The sequence below is a fragment of the Melopsittacus undulatus genome, chromosome 12 (assembly GCF_012275295.1).
Source record: "Melopsittacus undulatus isolate bMelUnd1 chromosome 12, bMelUnd1.mat.Z, whole genome shotgun sequence".
Taxonomy (NCBI): Eukaryota; Metazoa; Chordata; class Aves; order Psittaciformes; family Psittaculidae; genus Melopsittacus; species Melopsittacus undulatus.
Window position 1 is genome coordinate 21,064,502 of NC_047538.1, and position 19,480 is coordinate 21,083,981.

A 19,480-nucleotide genomic window follows, 5' to 3' on the forward strand; every position below is an offset into this window, starting at 1 on the left:
TCCCGGGAATGCCCCCCGGCACCCCGGTTTCCTGCTCCGATCCGGGCCGGGCCGGGCCGGCAGAGCCCACTCTAGCGGGCCGCCCGCTCCACGTGTCGGGGCCCTGCCGCGGAAGGGCGGTTCCTTCCCCAGCTACCAATCAGAGCGCCGGTTGCCGTTCGCACTAGCCAATCGGCGCTCGGGGAACGCACATTTAAACCCCGTTCCCGGGAGCGGAGCCCACCTCAGTGTGACAGCGAGAGGGCGGGGCGCGGTTCTGCCCACCAATCAGAGGGCGCGGCAGCGTTGATTAGCACGGGGTTTAACCAATCGGGTCGCTGAGGGGAGAGCGGCGTCTCCCTGCGGAGCGGTTGGCTTCGGCGGGGCAGCTCCTCGGGGACCGGCGGGGCAGCAGAGCCCCGGGCGGCAGCAGGGCCCGGGGCCGCACCGCAGCCATGGCGAAAGGAGCGCGGAGGAGCGGAACGGAACGGAACCAGGGTGCGGAGGGGCTGTGGCCGCCAGGGCTGGGGCCGGGCGGAGCGCGGAGTCCCCGCGGCGCGGAGGCTCCTCCCGGGCGGTGCGGGGCGCCGGGGCCGGCGGGACTCCTCCCCCGCGCAGTGTGCGCAGCTCGCCGGGAAGGGGCTGGGCCGCCGCGGCTCGCCCTGCTGCATCCAGCCCTTTAAACATGGCGCAGGCCGCAGCGGACGGGCGATGACCGCGGGCGGCCACGCCGGACGTGGCTTAGGCGCCCATCTTCCCCCATTGCTCCTAGGGAGGAACATGCCCAAGGCCCGGGCGGGCGGAGCGGAGGAGGCGAGACCCGAGAGCACTGAGAGGAAGGGCTCCGGCCGCCCCCGGGCCGGTGGGGTAAGCATGGGGCTGGCGGAGCGGGGTGAACGGCAGTCTGGGGTCGGCTGCGCCCTCCGCTTCCCTCCGCGGGGCGTGCTGGGCGCCCCGGCACAGTGCGGTTCGGGGCACAGGCTCCGGGGCTCCTCGCATCGTTCAGAACTCGCTTAACCCGCAATGGAATCGGGCTCTTTCCGCCTTTGCCCGTCCTCCCTTGTAGCTACGAGCAGCCAGGCCCAGGGCTTGATAGTTCGGCTGTGACATCCCCCCTGTCCTCTATTACGGGCGGCTGGCCGGAGGTTGGTCGTCACTTGTGATTTAATCTTCTATGGAAGTAACTGTGGCCATGGCATCTGGTGCCAGAGCTTCTCAGCAGTCCCTATGCGCTCTGTTGCGCTGAGAAAGTCTCTGCTCGAGGGTCTCTAGCCTGGCACAGACAAAGACGTGGCAGCCGCATCTCAGCGCCAGGAGCGCAGCAGGCAGGGAGCTGGGAACACGGGAGAGAGCCAGGCTGAGAAAATACTTGTTCGTTTCCTGTTCATGGTCTTGGCAAGGCCAGAATGCTGCGCTGGCAGGTGGGCTGCTGCACTTCGTGCTTCTGGCATTTCTTGGGAAATGCCCTTATTTAAACTCCTTTCTAAATCTTGACAATTTGGCAGCACAGGGTTTGCTGCTTGCAGTTGTTAAAATGGAGTTTTCATAATGTGTCATCCTTCAAAGCCCTATTTGTTTTTGGTATCTCTTGTCTTTCATAGGCCGTTCAGGAGTATTGGGGGTCAGGGAGTGACCTAATTTGCCTTTATCCAGGCTGTTCTACTGCGACTGTAACCTTTAGTCAAGTTCATTTGTGGACCAAGATTTGAGCCTCTAACTGGTCTTATTTTGCATGTGAATTGTGTACCCATTAAGTTTGTTACGCATGATTATGTTAATTATTAAAATGATCCCATGTATTCTGTGGTGTGCTTTGTTTACTCTTTTTAGTGTTTATGTGACTATACTGGAGCACTTGTTTAGTCAGCTATATTGGAGCTGTTTTTTAACTCATAGGAATCTTTGTGTGCTTTTTTAAAGACATGAATGTGTGTTTTTGTTTTAACTGGCTTGCAGTGTCCGAAAATTGCTTTTAGTTGAATCAAAATATGGGCAAGAGAAACTCATTCTGGCCAAGTTGCATCTGCTTGTGCAGAGGCTGAGGTTTAATGGTTGAAATCCCTGTCACCTCCCTATGCTTGCACAGCCAGATTCTTCCAAGTGGCAGGGGACTCTAAGAGCAAAGGTGACATGACTCCTATATACTTTGCTAAACTCGATACCCCTCTCTCTTGGTGCTCCTGGAGCCTGAGCCAGTGCCCAAACCCCGCTCTCTGAGGTGCTTGACTATGCCAGGGGGTTTTACCACTCTCCTGACTGGATGTAAGCATGATTTGGTAAAGTCTGTTTTGCTGTGAACAACTTCTATACTTCATTTTGTGCAATACAACAGGCTGAAAGCACTGTTGATGTCCCAGCCCTCACTGGGAGATGCCACTCAAGGTACACTGCAAAACTGCTTCCCATTTTCTGCAGTGCTAGTAGAGCATATAATTAACTGCTGTAACATCTGACACCTCTTGAGAGCCTTTTGGTAAGCTCATAGCTCCCTGGCTATGAGAGGTCTGTTCTAGGCTTGGGTGATTTTTGCTGCGTTATGTGTATATTGTTTTTGGCTTGCACTCTTTAGGCTGCCTTCCTGAGGAGCTCTGGGTTGGGGTTGTTTTTTAGCACCAGAGTTCATACTGTGAAACACAGGGTGGAGACTGGAGTTAGTTACAACTACCCCATCCTGTCACATCTCATGTGAAAGTCCTCTTGGACTGGGACTTTGCATTTGTACAGTGCTCTGAGTGTTTAACACTGTTATGTTTTCACTTAGTAGAAATGGCAACAGCAGCAAGGATGATGCATTAAAGCAGTGTAATACACACCAACACCGCAGCTCTCTGCAGTGTGTTGTGGGTACCAGCTCAAAGTTCCCAACATCTCTGTGATGTATTGATTTATGTATTGATTTTTGTGTGGGTCTCTTTTAGGAGAATGTGTTTATTGGTCAATCCAAAATCTACAGCTACCTGAATCCTTCCAAAACTGCTGGTGCTCGCCCCCCGCTTCAAGAAGAGAACTCTGTCATGTATCACGAGGTGAAATGTCAGGGCAAAACACCGAACAGAACCTGCAGGAAAGGAAATGGTAAGATTGATCTTTTGGATTGCTCACCCTGTTAAATATACTCCCTCCACCCCCTCCGACTGGATAACTTAAATGTGCAGTCCAGAAGGCCACGCAGCTCCACTGACCCAGTTGCTTTCCCAGTACTACATGTCTGTCAGCAAACTGGGACTCTACAAAGATGAATTTGTCCTTATCCTTCTTAGAACTTAGGTTGGGGGTTTATCAGGCAATTTTCCTCCTGTCTTTTGTCTGGCTGTGTTTGTATTGTTTCTGGCTGTAAAAAGCCAATGATTGCATTGTCAATATGCGCTAATCTCTAGTTCTATCACTACTCTGCTGCTCCAGGTCAGTGTTTAGCAGCTCATCTATTTTTTTGGTCTGTTTTGTTACCTAAAACCAATTGATTCAATCATTTACTTTATACTAATTCTTATAAAGGTAGTTTAAAGTCACATCAGGTATGAAGTAGAGGCACTTACAAAAGAAAATGCTCACATTTTTAGAATGAAATGCAGTAAGAATGAGGAGCACACAGTGTGGATGCTGAGTGTCAGGCTTTAGAGATGCCTCATTGTAGTGACTAGAAGGGATATGTTCTGTAACTATGGAGGAGCTAAGAAAAAAGTTGGCTTGTGTTTGAAGGTGCATTAAAGAACCTTGGTAATCTATCAAAGCATTTTGATGCAAGCAGGTATTTTAAGTCCCCCTCCACACAGGGAGTGAGAGATTTTCTGGAAACTTGAGGCCTTTAGCTCCAAATTTAGGTCCCCAGTTTTGACAAGAAAGTGAAGATGGCTTTACACAGCTTGTCCCACTGCTGTGACGTCACAGCTGTGTGTTAATCTCCAGGGAGATGGAAGCATCTGTCTCAGCAGATGCGTCTGTTAAACCCGGGGATTTGCCTTACACAAAAACTTTACTTAGCTTTAAACCAGGCTCACCTACCTCTAAATCAGTTAAGTGAGAAGGAGGATTTGGTCATAAGAAGGTAGGATGCATGCAACCAAGCAAGAGTTGGTTGTGTGGGGGGTAGACCTTGTATTTTGTCTGAGTGGCATAGGCCACTTGGTACCACTATCTGCATCTGTTGATCACTACAGTGTAGGATCCAGAAAGGCTTCCTCTCCTCCACTGCAGGATGTTGTTTAGCTTGTGGCAACTTATCATTTAGTATGCCAGAGACACTGGGTGACAAACTGCAGTTGTCTCAAGCACTGCACTGGAGATGCTGCATGTTCGAGTTTGAAAAACCTAGTTACAAACCTAACATGACAAAGCACCTGGGTTCTGTTTCACCTTTTCTCTCCTCACCCCTCCTCCCTCTGTACTATGTGTGCTGTAACAGTCACTAGTTAGGAGTTGAGTAACAGCTTGTCTGTGTTCTAGCAGAAAGAGGTTGTATCATTCCCTTCCTTTCTCTCCTGTTTGATGGAACTAGAAACTAGGACTAGAAACCACTGGAATGCCTTTAAAGCACTCTGGTTTAGTTGATCCCAATTTCAGAGCCTTGCTTTATTTTCCTATCAGCAGAAAGAAAGAAGAGTGGCAATATAATTGAAGGTGCTATAAAACCTGAAGGCCAGAAGGACAAAGAAGTTGGGTGCGATACTTCAGTGCCCTCCTCTGATCAAAACCAAGGAACTGTAGAAATGCCAAAAACGCCTCTGCCGTCAGACTGTGCTGATGAGGCCAATGGAAAGCCAGCTCAGAAAAAGATGGTTAAAGCAAAACGTGGACCAAGGAGAAAGTAAGTGACTTCTGGAGATGTAAATGCATTTCTTTGTGTGTCCTTTTGCACCAGGAAGCTTTGATCTTTGTTTTTCCTCCAGGAAGTACAGTTGGACCCATAATTAATGTTACTCTTGTTGCCCTTCTGTAAGTAAAGCAAATGATTGTGTTGGTGGGAAGAAATCTTCAAGGTGACTTTGTTTTCTCAAGAATAACATGTTTGAGATAAAGAAATAGCACACAAAGTTTTTCTCTACCTTGCAGAGGACTTCTGGTTTTCTTGAAGGCAGGGCTGGTCTATCTTATCTCCAGTGAAATACTTGCTGGGCACCTATAGAAAAGGAAATGAATGACCTATTAAGACCTACTTCTCTGTGAACAGAAACAGAACAGTTTAGGGACTCCTGGCTGAGTTAATGCTTTCTCCTGATACCAGGGTGATGTGACCTAACATTAATGAGCTCCTTTCCAAGCAGTTTTCATGGCCTAAATTTTAGTGTGCCTTCTGGCAAAGCATGGCACAGGGGCTTCAGATTGTAGCATGACCATTGGGTAGTTCCCAGCAGCATTTCATTCTTGTTATTAAAGACTTAGGACTAGAGTAACAAAATAATGCGGGGAAGAGAAGAGGATGTAGATTTTCACTTGAAGTTTCTTATCTTGTGATAAACACTGATCACCTTTCAACATACCAAGCTGAAAATAAGAATTACTGACAGCTACCTCTGTCCTAGAGGTGTAACTTCACAAATAGCCTGAAATATGTGTTTTCTATTTCTCTCATCCCTTAGAACACAAGGAAGAGCACAAAATCGGAAAGTAACAGATTATTACCCAGTTAGAAGAAGCTCCAGGAAGAGCAAATCTGAATTGGAGGTAGTGTTTCTTGTTGAAATAACATTACTTATAGTATTACTGATTAATGGAATGTTTGAGAAAGGATGTAACTGTCTGTAAATGGTATCCACTGGCCTACGAACAGCATTGTGGTGAAAGCATTGTAGAGAACAGAAAATGTGGAAATGCTGATCCAGTTCTTCTGGGACAGAATCTAGCTGCTTGTGTATTATGGGGGCAGAAATCTGTGTCTTTACAGTTCAGTTTTGCTAAATATATGGGATGGTTTGGAAAAACTAGCAGGTATTGTCTTTTCAGCTCTAGAATGAACTACAAAAGCTATGAACTATACTATGGGTTTGTTTGTTCTTGTTTCTTCTGCAGACGGAGGAGAGGAGGAAAATAGATGAGCTAATTACAAGTGGGAAGGAAGAAGGAATGAAGGTAACTACAGTATGTTGCTGTTAATCTGTTTAAGCAGAAAATAGCAGAACTGTCTTGGAGCTGCTGCAGTTCCTTGGTAGTGAGATGAAAGTGCAGCAAAACTGAAGCACAATGTCTTCCTTTCTGGATGGGTGATATTTGACTCTGAAGAAGATGTGCAGCCTCAGCCATAAATATATTGGGAGGGCTTTATAATCTTGACTGAAAATGCACTTGCTGCCCTTGGTATCTCATTTCTTGGGTTTGTTTCTAGAAATGGATTTGATAAGGCATCAATTGGTAACCAGTTGGTAACAAATGATAACAAATTCTCTTGGTGCATTGACAGCCAGCACTGTGGGTCTTCATTATGGCTCTTGGGATAATGGCAAGGGCAGGAATAGTGAAGTAACTTAGTTCTTTGATTAGAAGACTTTGTATCAAAACACTTGCTAACTCAGTGTCCCCCAAATGCACATACCTTCCTGTATTTCCTATTTTTCTTCCTGTATTCCCAAATTTCTTCCCCAGTGCTGTGCATTGTGCTTCTATGGCTTTGTCTGCAATACCCTGTGGTAGCAATTTTGACTGACAAATCCCTCACTCCCCAGTAAACAGCCTATTTGCAATCATGTAAATAGGCTCTAATTTCCCAGCTGATTTTCTTTTCAACTTGACAGATTGATTACATCGATGGCAAAGGGAGAGGAGTAATTGCTACTAAAGAATTTAATCGAGGAGAATTTGTAGTTGAATATCATGGGGATCTCATAGAGATCACAGATGCTAAAAAGCGAGAAGCGGTGTATGCTCAAGACCCATCCACTGGCTGCTATATGTACTATTTTCAGTACCTCAGCAAAACGTACTGGTAAGCTTCTCTTTCCTTAAGTGTGATAGTTGAGTGATTGGAGGCTTTGAATGCTGTGAAGTCTTCTTGGTTTCATGCAAAAGAAATTGACAGGAACCATGGATTAGGAAGTCTTTGAGTGCTGTTTTATGGTCCAAGAGCATCCTGTACCTCTGGGCTAAAAGGAATGGTAGGTGACTCAGAGGCCTATTCTCTGAAGTACAGCACAAGCTATAGGGAGAGCTGTGTCTGCTTGGATGAGACTTCCAGATCTGCCATGATTTTTTCTCTGTAAAATTAACTACTTTTCCAGAGCTGCAAGGAGCTTGTTTGAAAAGCAGCATGGACAAACTGTCTGGAAGAGAAAGGTCTTCTTGAGCTGTTTGTGACGGAGTCTTCTGCTCTCTCTAGTGCCTGATACCCATCCCATGTGTGTGCTGTGTTGCTCTTGCTGTTTCATTTGCCCCAGATTCCTCTCAAAGCAACTGCTCAGACTGTTCTTTCTTCTTGGGCTGATGCTACTGGAGTGTGGGTCACTAAGTGTGTATTAATTATTTGGCAGTACCCCATGTTCTAGGTGTCTGATTTGTAGTCTATAATGACAGCTGCAATGAAGGGCACTAAAGATTTAGTATCCAATCCCTGGAAGCTGGGCATCTAGTATTTAAACATTCACAGCCTTCTATGTGAGTAGAGACTCTTGCTGGTTTACTCGGCGGATATGACTCAGCTTGGACACAGCTTTCCTAAGGAGAGGGTGTTTCAGGTGTTTCTGGTGGTACTCTACATCTGGATTCTGCTGTTCCTTGTGAACAGTAGAGAGCCACTTGGAAACGAGCAGCTCAAAGACACAGTGCATAGTTTTCCATTTTCAGGGTTTTGTGCTAACTTAAACACTTCTGGGAGCTTACCTACATGCCATATTATGTGCAGTCTGTTTAATCACATAAATACATTCTGGTTTTCCTTCATTGTTTCAAGCCTTGTGTGGATTCCTCATTTTTTATCTGATCTGCACTTTGGGTTTTGGCCACATCATGACTGTGTGATATGCAGCAATCCTGCATTCTGTTCTTGTTCTTTCAGTGTTGATGCTACAAAAGAAACTAATCGCTTGGGAAGACTGATTAATCACAGCAAATGTGGCAATTGTCAAACAAAGCTTCATGACATTGACGGCGTGCCTCATCTCATACTCATAGCTTCCAGAGACATTAAAGCAGGTGAAGAACTGTTGTACGACTACGGAGACAGAAGCAAAGCTTCCATAGAAGCTCATCCATGGCTGAAACACTAATTCTTCATCTTAGTTTGGGGTTTTTTTCTGTTTGGACTGAATGGGTCCACTGGCTCTACAAGGAGTCAGTGGGTGGCTCTTTTCTCCCCTCACTTCCCTCAGCTTTCTTAGTGGACTGCTTATGGTGTTCTAAGCTCCTAAAAGGCTACCCTTTTGCTTTGCAGTATTTAAATGCCTATTACAGTTTTCCAGGCAGGCTTGAATAATTGATCTTAGATTGCCAAACCTTTTTATATCATAAAAGGAAACCCTTCCTAAATTTTGAATACTTCTGCATAGTGACCGGTGCCACTTGAGCATGCAAAGACTTCCACAGAAACTTAACCACTTGGGTTGTGCTTCTGCTTTTGCAATGAAATCTCATGCTCCACTTTGTGGGGTGATGAATTTGGCAATAGCTTTAGGACAGCAGATGTACTTCTGTACTCTGACTCAAACATGCAGTGGCTACACTGCTTGTCAGACAGCTTCTTACAGCCTGGTGCTGACAGGCTTCTCTGAGATGGATGCTACTATTGTTCTCAAATAAGTTGTGATAGGGACCCAGTTCTTCCAGTATCTCATGTTGGCAGTGAACTTTAAATGCACTGGTGCTGAGGGGAAATCCATGGTCAAATTGGCTGCTTTCTTTAGAGAAATAACTCCAAGCCAAAGGAGGATGGATTTTGATAGGCTGGGTTGATACTGAATAGAAGTGTGAAGTTCTGTCTTCACAGTGAGAATCAATGTTTGACATGACTTGTTTTCTACAATTGAAGAAGGTACCTTTTTATAGCTGATGGCTGGTTCTTGGAGGTGTCTTCCAGAGGATTTTTAAGATGGAAAAGCTCTCTCCAAACACTTTTTTATTGCCTTCCTATGCTAATTAGCCACATCAGAAGCTATTTATTTACTGTGAATGCTTGAAGTAGAGCATAGCGCTTCCAAAATAGGAGTCATCTTCGTATGCAGCTTCAAACTGTAATGATGGAGTTGATGCAATGAAGAAAGTAGATTCCTTATTGCCTGGTCCTGTAGGTCTGTCAGCATGGTCCCACTGTCTTAAATGGGAGTTGAGTGCTCAGCATCTTGCAGGTGTTTGTAACATTACTCTTGGAGAACCAAATCTGTGATATAGGCAGGCAATACAATGCAGGTCCTTTATGTTAAAGATTAATTCTTACCTGTTGGAATTTTTGCCAAGGCAAGCTTGGCATGTGTGTAGATGAAAATGGCTGTGAGCCATCAGCCACGCTTGCTGCTGGAAGGGGTCAGCAAGGGATCTGTGGCTCTGTTCATGTCTTCTGTTCCTCACGTCTTGAAGGCTGCTGCTGTTCCAGCTAATGCCCTCTAGGACAATCTTAGATGCTTGCCTATGTGATAGGTCAGATAGCAACAACATCCTGGTTGTATGCTCCAGCAGCAAGAGAGGTGGCTTAGTGATGTATTTTTTAAATTAAAAACTTGAAGACAATGTCTCTGTAAAATAAAGAATATATTTATTATTGAAGTGGCTGCTATAGTACCTGTCTCCATTGCAGATCATTAGCTTTTTTAAAGAAAGCTGTGAAAAACATTAGCCATTAAATGCTTTATATTATTTACTACTTAATACAAGGTCAGGGCTGGCCTGTGTGTGTTCACCGTTTCTGAGGAATTAACTGGAGACCTGTTACCTTACATGAGTTACAGATAAGCTTCCTTGGCAGACTCATTTGAGTTGGCACTGACTCTTCCCTGGTCTCAGTCTCTGTAGCAGGGACTACAACAGTCTGTACAGGATCCTCCTGTACTAGAGCACTTCCCTATAGTCAAAATTGGAATGAAATGTGTGTTTTCTCTTTATTTTATTTAAGCATTTGCCTGTTCTCTATCAGGTTGAATAGCTTAAAACCTCTGTTCTTCCACATGACTTTTGTAAACAAGAAAGGGGGAAGTTCTCTCCCTGATAGGAAAATTATCTTCTCTGAAATGCTTAACTGGTAATCAAGTAGCACTGCATTGGAAGATGGTAATAAAGCTGATGTTGCACTGCATATGTATCCTTTACTTTTTTAGAAATGAATAGAGATCACATATAAATCAAATACTCCCACATTTTTATAGAACACAAATGGTAAACTGTGGAATGAATCATTTCAGTTTTCATTATTGTCTCCTTCCCCTAACTGCAGAGTGGCCTAAGGCTACAGCAGAGTGTTCTGTGCCTCTGTAGAAGGCTGTTACTTTTGCACAGCTCTGTGTAATTTGTGCAGTTTATTACCTGAAGTTGTTTCATCAAGACTTCATGGAGTGATTGGTGTGTTTGGGGACATAATTCACCCTCCCCTTTTAAAGGAGATGGGAAAGTGCATCCCTGTATAAACCCCAGAAGAGGATAGAGCTCAGAGCGTAGGTAAACATCTCTTTTCAGCTTGGGGGTGTATCCTAGCTGTTGCTAATGCATGACTGGGTCTCTTTGTTCTCTGAACACAAAGCCTGTGCTAAGGATATACAGTAACTTCCTTACCTGCTTCCATGCTCTAGAAGATACATCCCAGGGACACAGCCAAGGCTTATGAGTATTCTGAAGATGGCAAAATGAATTCAGTTGTGTGCCCCAGCTAAACCAGCTTGCTCAGGTCAGACATTTGTGATGTTGCTTTGCTAATGTACAGTTGCTAACAAATTGCTTTTTAAAGGAGTCCACAGTTCTGCTAAGCCACGTGCACACTGTACATCTGAGCAGATGCACAATGAAATGCCCTATATTTTTTCATGCTGCTCTTGTATAAGAGGGAATCAAAAGATTTCAGAGCCTTTCTTCTGAAGGGAGTCAGATCATGGTTTGATACCTGTCACTGCCCCTTTTATGTCTGTTCAGACTTGTCTGCTCTGGAAATTCTACTCTTCTAAATGTAGAATCTAATTGGTATCTTTCACATTTCTTTTACTACTCCTCTGTTTGTCCCATATGCTTCACTAGGGATAAATCTCATTACTGGGGCTAATACACTGCTTGTGACAGTTGATTGAAAGAACAGAGCTTATGAAGAATACAGCTGTGTACCACAGGGGCCCTTTAGCTGTCAGAAATAGAGTGTTTGGTGCATGTGTTCCAGTTTGAGCATGTCTGCACCTCTGAGAAGGCATCAGTGCTTCCTGTGGGCTGAGCATGATGCAGCAGCATTTATTCCCTTCATATGCTCTCTGCTGATGTCTTCCATCTTGACCCCAAAAAGCCACTCCTGCCTGGGCAGGGGTTTTGTTGTTTAGTGCAGCCCAAGTTCATCCCCTTTTGGTGAGGTGAGGTGTGACAGGTGTGTTTGCTGCCTGTGTGTTGCCTGTCTGATGTGAAGACACACAACAATAAGCAGTACTGGGGTTTTCTTCAAGTGGTTCTCCTAGTGTAAGTTAACTTTCTGCATAAGAGCAGTGGAGGCTGCAGCCCAAATGGGTTCTTTCCCAGTGCTCCTCTGTGAATGGTGTGTGTCTCTTAACCTTATCTTCCTCCTGCAGGATCAGCTGGGCATTTTGGTAAGTGGACAGGAAAAGTAAGTGGTAGAATGGTTTGGGTTGGAAGGGACCTCAAAGCTTGTCCAGTTCTAACCTCTGTCATGGGCAGGGACACCTTCCACTGGGGCAGCTTGCTCCAAGCCCCATCCAACCTGGCCTTGAACACTGTCAGGGATGGGGGTACCCACAGCTTTTCTGGGCACCCTGTGTCAGTGCCTTAGCACCCTCAAAGGGAAGATTTTCTTCTTAATGTGTAATCTAAATCTCCCCTCTGTCAGTTTAAAACCATTCCCCCTTGTCCTATCACTATGTGCCCTTGTAAAAAGTCATCACCACAGGCTCTTTTACTAAGAATAAAAACCACCTTTGTATAAACATTTATTTTCTACATGTGTGAAACATCTGGCAGGAATCTAAGAGATACAAAACATGTCAAACAGTTCCTAAAAAAGCCAAGTAAAATCTCTTCTGACAGAATATTGTACAACATGATTGTGATGAGATTGCTTATTCTCTACAGTAAGTGCTGATTCTTCTTCCAGTCATTAACCCCCCCACCACCCTGGTGGCTCACAGCAGCTCCACTTCTGCGCAGGAATGGTTGCGTTCTTGAGGATGCTCATTTTCCATGTTTAAAGGAGAACCTAAAAAGAGAAATGAAACTACAACAACAAAAAGGAAACAACAATGTGCAACTGGAAAAGGAGGAACAGCCCCTGAGGCAGCTCTGTCAATGTGTTCTGCTCTTTTGGGGAACTTCAGGGACGTGGCCTGTGTGTGTGGGTACTGCGTGCGGCTGCCTTGTCCAGTGGGAGCCTCCGGGGTCAGCCAGCATGTTCCCACAGCACAGGCTGTGTGTGCTAGCAGGGGAGGCCAGGGGCACATAGTTTTCCTCTGAAAGGCTTATTTTTCCTAGGAAAAAAAAAGTGAGGCCCCACTGGCCTGGGTGGAGGCTGCATCCTATGGAGTGCTTTTTCCACAGGAAAGGATTTCTTTATCAGCTTTTAGTTTTGCAGGGAGAGGAGGAGAAAACAATAAGCAGCCAAGTAGGCTAAAGTTCAGAATTCATCCCTGGATTCACCAAGCATGAAGCTTGCCATGTTCTCCCAGAAAATAACATGCAGACACAAACTTACAGCCGTTTGATGATTGTCTTCTCCTTGCTGTCCTTGCTGGGGCCGGAGCTGCTGCCCCTGGTTTCTTTTGCCAGCTCTTCAGTTTGGTCCTTTCTCTGTTGGATGATCCCACTGGGAACAGATGTGGGTTTATATATTTAGTTTTTGTGGCTTCGTGCATAGTATGGTATTGCATCTAAAACCCTTCACAGGACAGGAGCAGCAGCCTGGCCTATTGTAATGAATTGCTCTTATTTTCCCTAAGGTCTGTAACATTATTTTGCTTAGGCTGTGCTTTAATGAGAACACTATAAAGGTAATGAGCTCACGTCTCTACACAGGAAGAATGGCAAATATCATGACTATCATAATCAAATATCATGAATAGGAGTGACAGGGAAGTGTAATTATGTGTTGGATTTGTACAAAACCCCAAAGATAACAGTAGGGTGCAGAGGCGAATGGTGAATTTCTGCATGGGTAGATCTGTGGCACCTTCAGTGCAGCCATGCAAGCTCCCACTATGCAGCAGGGAACAGATGGGAGCTTCCCTGCAGGACATCTGCCTCTTGTTCTTCCCATCCTATAGAGAAGTAGATTCTGTCATTTTACTCCATTGCTGCTACACTCTGCAAGGTTGTAGCCACTTCTTTTAGGCAAAAGCTTCGGTTCTACCAAGAGATGTTTCCCTGGCTTGGAATGGGGATAGATTTTGCCAGCTGACACACAACACTGTTCTCACAGCGTGCCAGTTTGCTGTCCTGAGCTGACCTCAGTTATCTCAAGAGCTGAGTAGACCAAAGCTTATGCCTGCAGTAGCTGAAGGCTGGAAGCAGCAAAGCAACAGTCGCCTGGACCTTGGGAGTACAAATACAGGAGAGTATGTAGAAACTGGTATGGCACCAGGCATGGGGCAGATTCTCCTCCTAGAGAAATGGGACCATAAGCTGTTTGGTGACTGCAGATCCAGCTTCTATTCAGAAATCATGATTTGAGGTGCAATCCCCAAACAGTCATTTTCAATCTTTCTGCATAAGGACATCTTGTGCTACATATAACTTATTTCCAGTATACACAAGACATTTTAGAGCATATAGTTATGCTCTTCCACTGCACAGCTACTCTTTATGGCCATACAGTTATAATTAGGATTTTATGTGCATTTTTAAGGGGAAGATGGTTTTTGGTTTAAGATGTAATCTTGTACACAGAGATAACCATGTAGAATTACTTGAATTGAAAAAGCAGATCTTTAGGTGCACAGCACTGTGGCTTATATCGCCCAAAACCTGAAACATTCATACTGTTTGTGTTTAATTTGGCCTGTAACACAGCTGGGAAGTCAAAGCATGAAGACATTGCAGTGGGCACACAGGAAAGGCAGGCAGCAGAGCAGGGGGAACAATGTGTCGTCATGCTGGAAGAAGTCCTGTTGAGCAGTTTGTGAACGTCTTAGATTTACCTTTAACTTCTTGGCTTAACCTGCCTGTTACAGACAAGGCAAAGGGTGCATTACTGTACCTAACAGGATGTTGCTGAGGCATCTCAACTGAGATCCAATGCACTCAAGACATTTTGTGTCTAGATGAAGTAGCTTCTTGCCCCAGAGAGTTGATAATATAGATGAGGAAGAGAGGATGGAGGAGAGCAGCCTTAGGGGTGAAGGAATTTGTAGCAAGGTCCTTCTTGCATCCCATCCTTGGACTCAAGACTGATTCACTGATTTGGTTTTCTAGACCAAAACCCTGCTCAAAAAGTCCTTGTTTGGCACAGTTCAGGTACCTCACACAACCCTCCGGTGGCAGTCTTAAAACAGAAACCCCACAGCTTATCTTAAATGATGATGAAAGAGCTTAATGTTCTTTCTAGATCAATCCATACCCAGTGCAGGAGCAAAAGAGCAGTAGCTAAGCTCATGTCCCCCTTGGCAAGCTGGAGGAGGAAGGAGATTTCGACTAAAGAGATGGAAACCCCCATGCTCTCTGCCACGTGGGGTCAGACAGGAAGAGTGTGCATGCAACTGCCGTGACCACAGAGGTGAATTCATGTGTGTGAGAACCCAGCCTGTGTGTGGGGTGGGAGTAGCTTATGTAGGTTACAGGAGCAGGCTGTGAACTGTGCAGTGTAAGAGGGAGTTGATTAAATATGATGCATAGAGGCTTTGTTTCCCTGTTTTCCTTTGCTCATTTGTAGGGTTTTGGGAGCACAGACGTATATCACATCAGGACAGTGCTCACACCTGCAATATACTGATTTTATAAACTCATAAGAAGTAATTGTGATGAGTTCTTTGCTGACCTCTTATAGCACTGTAGCTCCTCTTGCACCACCAGAAGCTGAGCTTTCAGCTGGTTACGCTCCTGCAGCACATCTCGCAGCTCCTGCAGGGTGAACCGGGGGCGATTGGGGTCTGTGAGGTCTATGACCATTTTATCTGGTCCAAGGCTGAGCTGTAAAACAAAGGGTGGTGGTCATCATCACCTTGTGACCTGTCAAACCCAAGGCTCTCATAGAGGAAAACCTCTTAATTTTATAAATATATAGTAATTAGTAGGATTTCATCAGAATCCTGATTTTTTTCCAGGCAGCTAATTAGAGCTTTTCCTATGATTTCTGCATTCCCTTGGTGACTGCATTTCCCAGCCAGTAAAGGGCCTGATGTGATGGGCTCCAACAACAGCTAAAAGCAAAGCCTCTGTCCCAGAGAATTTGCAACCTACTTTGCCAAGAAGCCTCTTTTATCTGCTCTTCTGATGACCACAAAGGCTAGCAATCTGCCTGCTATCACAGCAAAACTCTGGCAGAGAGAACTAAGAACTGAATTCTCCTTTCCTCATTGAAGACCTTTGTGGCAATGGCTTTTTGGGTCACAGACACCAGTTTCAGAGAGACAAAGCTTTAGTGTTTGCACCTATGGCAAGCTGTTTTTATGGGAGCAGTCCTGCATGAGAGCTGAGCAACGATGGATTTGTGCGCTGAAAACCTGTCTGTGTGTGTGAACGTCACTAGCACAGCACCAAGGGGCTAGTCACAAACATGAAACAGAAGTGAGGGATCCACAGTGCTGTGTCTTGCCACAACCCTGAAGATCTCTGCCCAGAAAACGGCTTTAAGACCTTCTAGAAAGACCAGAAGTGAACTTCATGAGACTTGCTCTGCTGTGGGAACAGCCTGGCAGTTATGGCAGCAGTACTGTCTGACCCATCTGGTGTTAGGGTGGGTTTCAGGACCTGCATGGGGCTGAGGGGGCAGACCATGACCGTGTTGTGCCACCTCGGAGCGGCAGCCCCAGGGCCAAATCGCCAGTCCATGCAGTGCAGCACGGTGTGGGTGGTGCAGCATGGTGTGTGCAGTGCAGCGCAGTGTGTGTGGTGCAGCACGGTGTGTGCAGTGTGTGCACAGCACGGTGCGACCGGTGCAGCATGGTGTGTGCAGTGCAGCACGGTGTGTGCAGTGCAGTGTGTGCAGTGCAGCACGGTGTGTACTGTGCAGCGCAGTGTGTGCACAGCACAGTGTGTGCGGTGCAGCACGGCATGTGCAGTGTGTGCAGTGCAGCACGGTGTGTGCAGTGCAGTGCAGCATGGTGTGTGCGGTGTGTACAGTGCAGTTCAGCACGGTGTGTGCAGTGTGTGCAGTGCAGTTCAGCACGTTGTGTGCAGTGCAGCACGGTGTGTGCAGTGTGTGCGGTGCAGCATGGTGTGTGCAGTTCAGCACGGTGTGTGTGTTGCTCGGTGGGCACCCACCTGCGGGTCGCTGCCCTGCTCCGCCGCTCTCCGCAGCTGCTCCAGCTCCCTCCGCAGGCTGTCCCGCTCCAGCCGCAGCTGCTCCTCGGCCAGGCTGCCCTCGCTCACCAGCGCTTCCAGCATCTCCAGCACCCTCACGATCCTGAACTGCAGCCGGGCCAGGGCGCCGGGCCCCCGCGGGCCGCTGCTGAGCTGCAGCAGGTCGCGGCCCACCACGGAGGAGATGTCATAGACATCGGCGGCCGTCAGCTCGAACGGGCTCTTCTCCAGAGCCCTCTCCGGGCCGCCATCCTCCTCCTCCTCCTGCAGCTCCCGGCCCTGCTGCATGCCCGGCCGCTAACCTGCTCCGCGGGGCTCGGCCGGGCCGGGCCGGGCGCTGCTGCCGCCGGGCCCCGAGGCCAGAGCGGCCCCTCCCGCCGGCGGCGGTTTCCATGGAGGAGGCCCTCGGCCCGGCCGCGCTTCCTGCCCGGCCCCTTCCTGCCCCTCGGGACACACCGGACGGGGACGGGCCGCGGGGACAGGCCGCGCTCGGCACCGGGTGAGCACGGAGCGGGGCTGGGCGGGCAGGGAGCGAGGTGAGTGTAAGGTAAATGTGAGGTAAATGTAAGGTAAATGTGAAGTAAATGTGAGATAAATATGAGGTAAATGTAAGGTAAATGTGAGGTAAATGTAAATGTAAGGTAAATGTGAGGTAAATGTATGGTAAATGTGAGGTAAATGTAAGGTAAATGTGAGGTAAATGTAAATGTAAGGTAAATGTGAGGTAAATGTATGGTAAATGTGAGATAAATGTAAGGTAAATGTAGCGGGGGTTCCTTATCGCCACATTCGCCAGCGCCATGGCGGAGCGGCTCCCGGCCGCGGCTGCAGACGGGACGGGGAACGGGGGTGAATGAAGCACGGCCGGAGCCGGCTCCCCTCTGCCCGGCCTCTGACCACGGCAGCCGGCGACGGGGGCCGGGATCGCGGGTTCCTTCAGCGGGGGACGGGGTAGGCCCCGCACGGAAGGCTGGAGCGGCGGGTTCCCTCAGGCTGAGGCGGAGCCAGGCTCTCCATGTTGGTTGGGATGAAGTCAAGTAACAGCGCTGTTGCTGGTTTATTTAAGTTGGTTCTGCTTCTCGGGATTTTGGGATGAAAACACCCGTGAGTCTGTGTTTTTATGTATTTTATGTGGTTTTCCCCACTAGACAATGAACGACTGGGCGCCCATCGCAAAGGAGTATGACCCGCTCAAAGCCGGGAGCATTGATGGCACAGATGAGGAGCCCCACGACCGGGCCATATGGAGGGCTATGCTGGCACGCTATGTACCCAACAAGGGAGTGACAGGAGACCCTCGCCTCACCCTGTTCGTAGCAAGGCTCAATCTGCAGACAACAGAAGAGAAGTTGAAGGAGGTGTTTTCTCGCTATGGAGACATCAGAAAGCTCCGTCTGGTTAGAGACCTGGTCACAGGGTTTTCCAAGGGGTATGCATTTATTGAGTACAAGGAGGAGCGAGCCCTCCTGAAGGCCCACAGAGATGCCAACAGGCTGGTTATCGATCAGCATGAGATCTTTGTGGACTTTGAGCTGGAAAGAACTCTCAAAGGGTGGATCCCTCGGAGGCTTGGAGGTGGTTTTGGAGGCAAGAAGGAATCCGGGCAGCTCCGGTTCGGGGGACGGGACAGACCTTTCCGGAAGCCCATCAATTTGCCGAACATGAAAAGTGATTTCTATGGAGAAGGATCAGCAGAGAAAAGAAATTGGTCTCGTGAGGGATCAAGGGACTGGAGAACAAGGGACCGAGACCACGACAGGAGCAGAGACAAGCGGTGGCCAGAAAGGGAGCGGTCGTGGACGTGGGGTGAAAGCGAGAGGGACTCCAAAGAGGAGAGGAGCAGAGGGAGGGAGAGGAAGGACAGAGACAGGAAGGACAGGGATAGAGACCGGAGCAGGGAAAGGGATTCCAAGAAACAAAGAGATGATGACAAGCACCGGTAGGTGACAGTGCCTTGCACTGGGCTGTGTTACCTGCTCTTACACCCACAGCGTTCCAGCTGCAGGGGCTGTGAGCAGTGTTCCCAGACTCCCCTGCTAGAAGCTCTCTGTAGTTTGGCTGCTAATGCAGTTGTGTGTTGAAGTGTTCTTCAGAGGAAATAAACTGTAGTAATATTTTTGACCTGGTGAATGCTGTCAGGAAGGCCCCACATGTGTGGGCATCCCTCTGAAACTGAGCATACACCCCAGCTGATGCCCATCTGGCAGCCTTGGTAGGGCTCAGGAGAGAGCTCCCTGTGTGTTTATGTGCCAGGTGTCCACAGTCATTCAGTGAGACATGCTCTTGAGGAAACAGTCACTTGTTGGAGAAACAGTAACGGAACAGCAACAAACTCAGCTTCTGAGAAATGTGCCCAAACCAGAAGCTGAGAAGTGAGGTTACTTTCTTGAGCACAGGTGAGATCTTGAGTAGTTCTATGTTCTTAACTAGATCTGCAGTGTGAGGGAGGACAACAAGAAATTTGGGGGGTTTTGTATCACGGGAGAATGCACTTCCTTTGATTAGAGGAATGTGCTCTGCAGAGGAATGTGCATTGGAGAGCAATGAGCAAATCAGGTTCCTTATCACTCCATGGACTCTCCTCACTGCGGTGGTTTCCTGCCTGCACAGGGTTTAAATCCTGCTCTGGAAGCAGGGCTGGCTGCTTCCTGCAGTGGAATTGGGGAAGCAGAGGGCAAAGCAGCTCCTTTTTCAGAGCCTGGGTTTGTACAGACACCCATCTTCCACTGAGAAGCACATGGTGCATTCCAATAAAGGTGGTTTTTGTCATTGTAAACCATTCCTAAATATTTGCTAATATATTTTAAACTATATTTTTTTGGTTAGCCTTTGAATGACCCTGTCCTAACCCTCTCCTAAACCTTGCCCAGTTTGAGGCTTTATTTCCACACAGGTTTGGATGAGACTTTTCAGGGAGGGAAACCAAACCCATATATTG

At 47.3% G+C, this 19,480-nt stretch overlaps 3 protein-coding genes across 6 annotated transcripts; 2 read left to right on the forward strand and 1 right to left on the reverse strand.

The window, feature by feature from the left end:
- The first annotated feature begins 327 nt into the window (after positions 1–327).
- KMT5A (lysine methyltransferase 5A) lies at positions 328–10,186 on the forward strand. 3 transcript variants are annotated; one of them, XM_034068514.1, is made up of 8 exons: positions 328–477; positions 752–846; positions 2,898–3,054; positions 4,564–4,783; positions 5,556–5,640; positions 5,986–6,045; positions 6,705–6,895; positions 7,961–10,186. In XM_034068514.1, exons 1-8 carry the CDS (start codon positions 435–437, stop codon positions 8,169–8,171), a joined length of 1,062 nt encoding a protein of 353 aa, XP_033924405.1. In that variant the 5' UTR covers positions 328–434; the 3' UTR covers positions 8,172–10,186. The 3 variants fall into 3 exon arrangements, with proteins under 3 accessions (XP_033924405.1, XP_005145182.2, XP_033924404.1); XM_005145125.3 differs by lacking the exon at positions 328–477 and having other exon boundaries at positions 616–846; positions 4,567–4,783; XM_034068513.1 differs by lacking the exon at positions 328–477 and having other exon boundaries at positions 617–846.
- Positions 10,187–12,009: 1,823 nt separating this feature from the next.
- Positions 12,010–16,971, reverse strand: RILPL2 (Rab interacting lysosomal protein like 2). The gene is made up of 4 exons (XM_034068621.1): positions 16,504–16,971; positions 15,059–15,210; positions 12,782–12,892; positions 12,010–12,289 (listed from the first exon to the last, which is right to left on the reverse strand). The coding sequence occupies exons 1-4, from the start codon at positions 16,828–16,830 to the stop codon at positions 12,265–12,267; spliced, it is 615 nt and encodes a 204-aa protein (XP_033924512.1). The 5' UTR covers positions 16,831–16,971; the 3' UTR covers positions 12,010–12,264.
- On the forward strand, positions 16,749–19,233 carry SNRNP35 (small nuclear ribonucleoprotein U11/U12 subunit 35). Of its 2 annotated transcripts, none has more exons than XM_034068619.1 (2): positions 16,749–17,041; positions 17,691–19,233. In XM_034068619.1, exon 2 carries the CDS (start codon positions 17,694–17,696, stop codon positions 18,483–18,485), a length of 792 nt encoding a protein of 263 aa, XP_033924510.1. In that variant the 5' UTR covers positions 16,749–17,041; positions 17,691–17,693; the 3' UTR covers positions 18,486–19,233. The 2 variants fall into 2 exon arrangements, with proteins under 2 accessions (XP_033924510.1, XP_033924511.1); XM_034068620.1 differs by lacking the exon at positions 16,749–17,041 and adding an exon at positions 17,343–17,600 and having other exon boundaries at positions 17,688–19,233.
- The last annotated feature ends 247 nt before the right edge of the window (positions 19,234–19,480 follow it).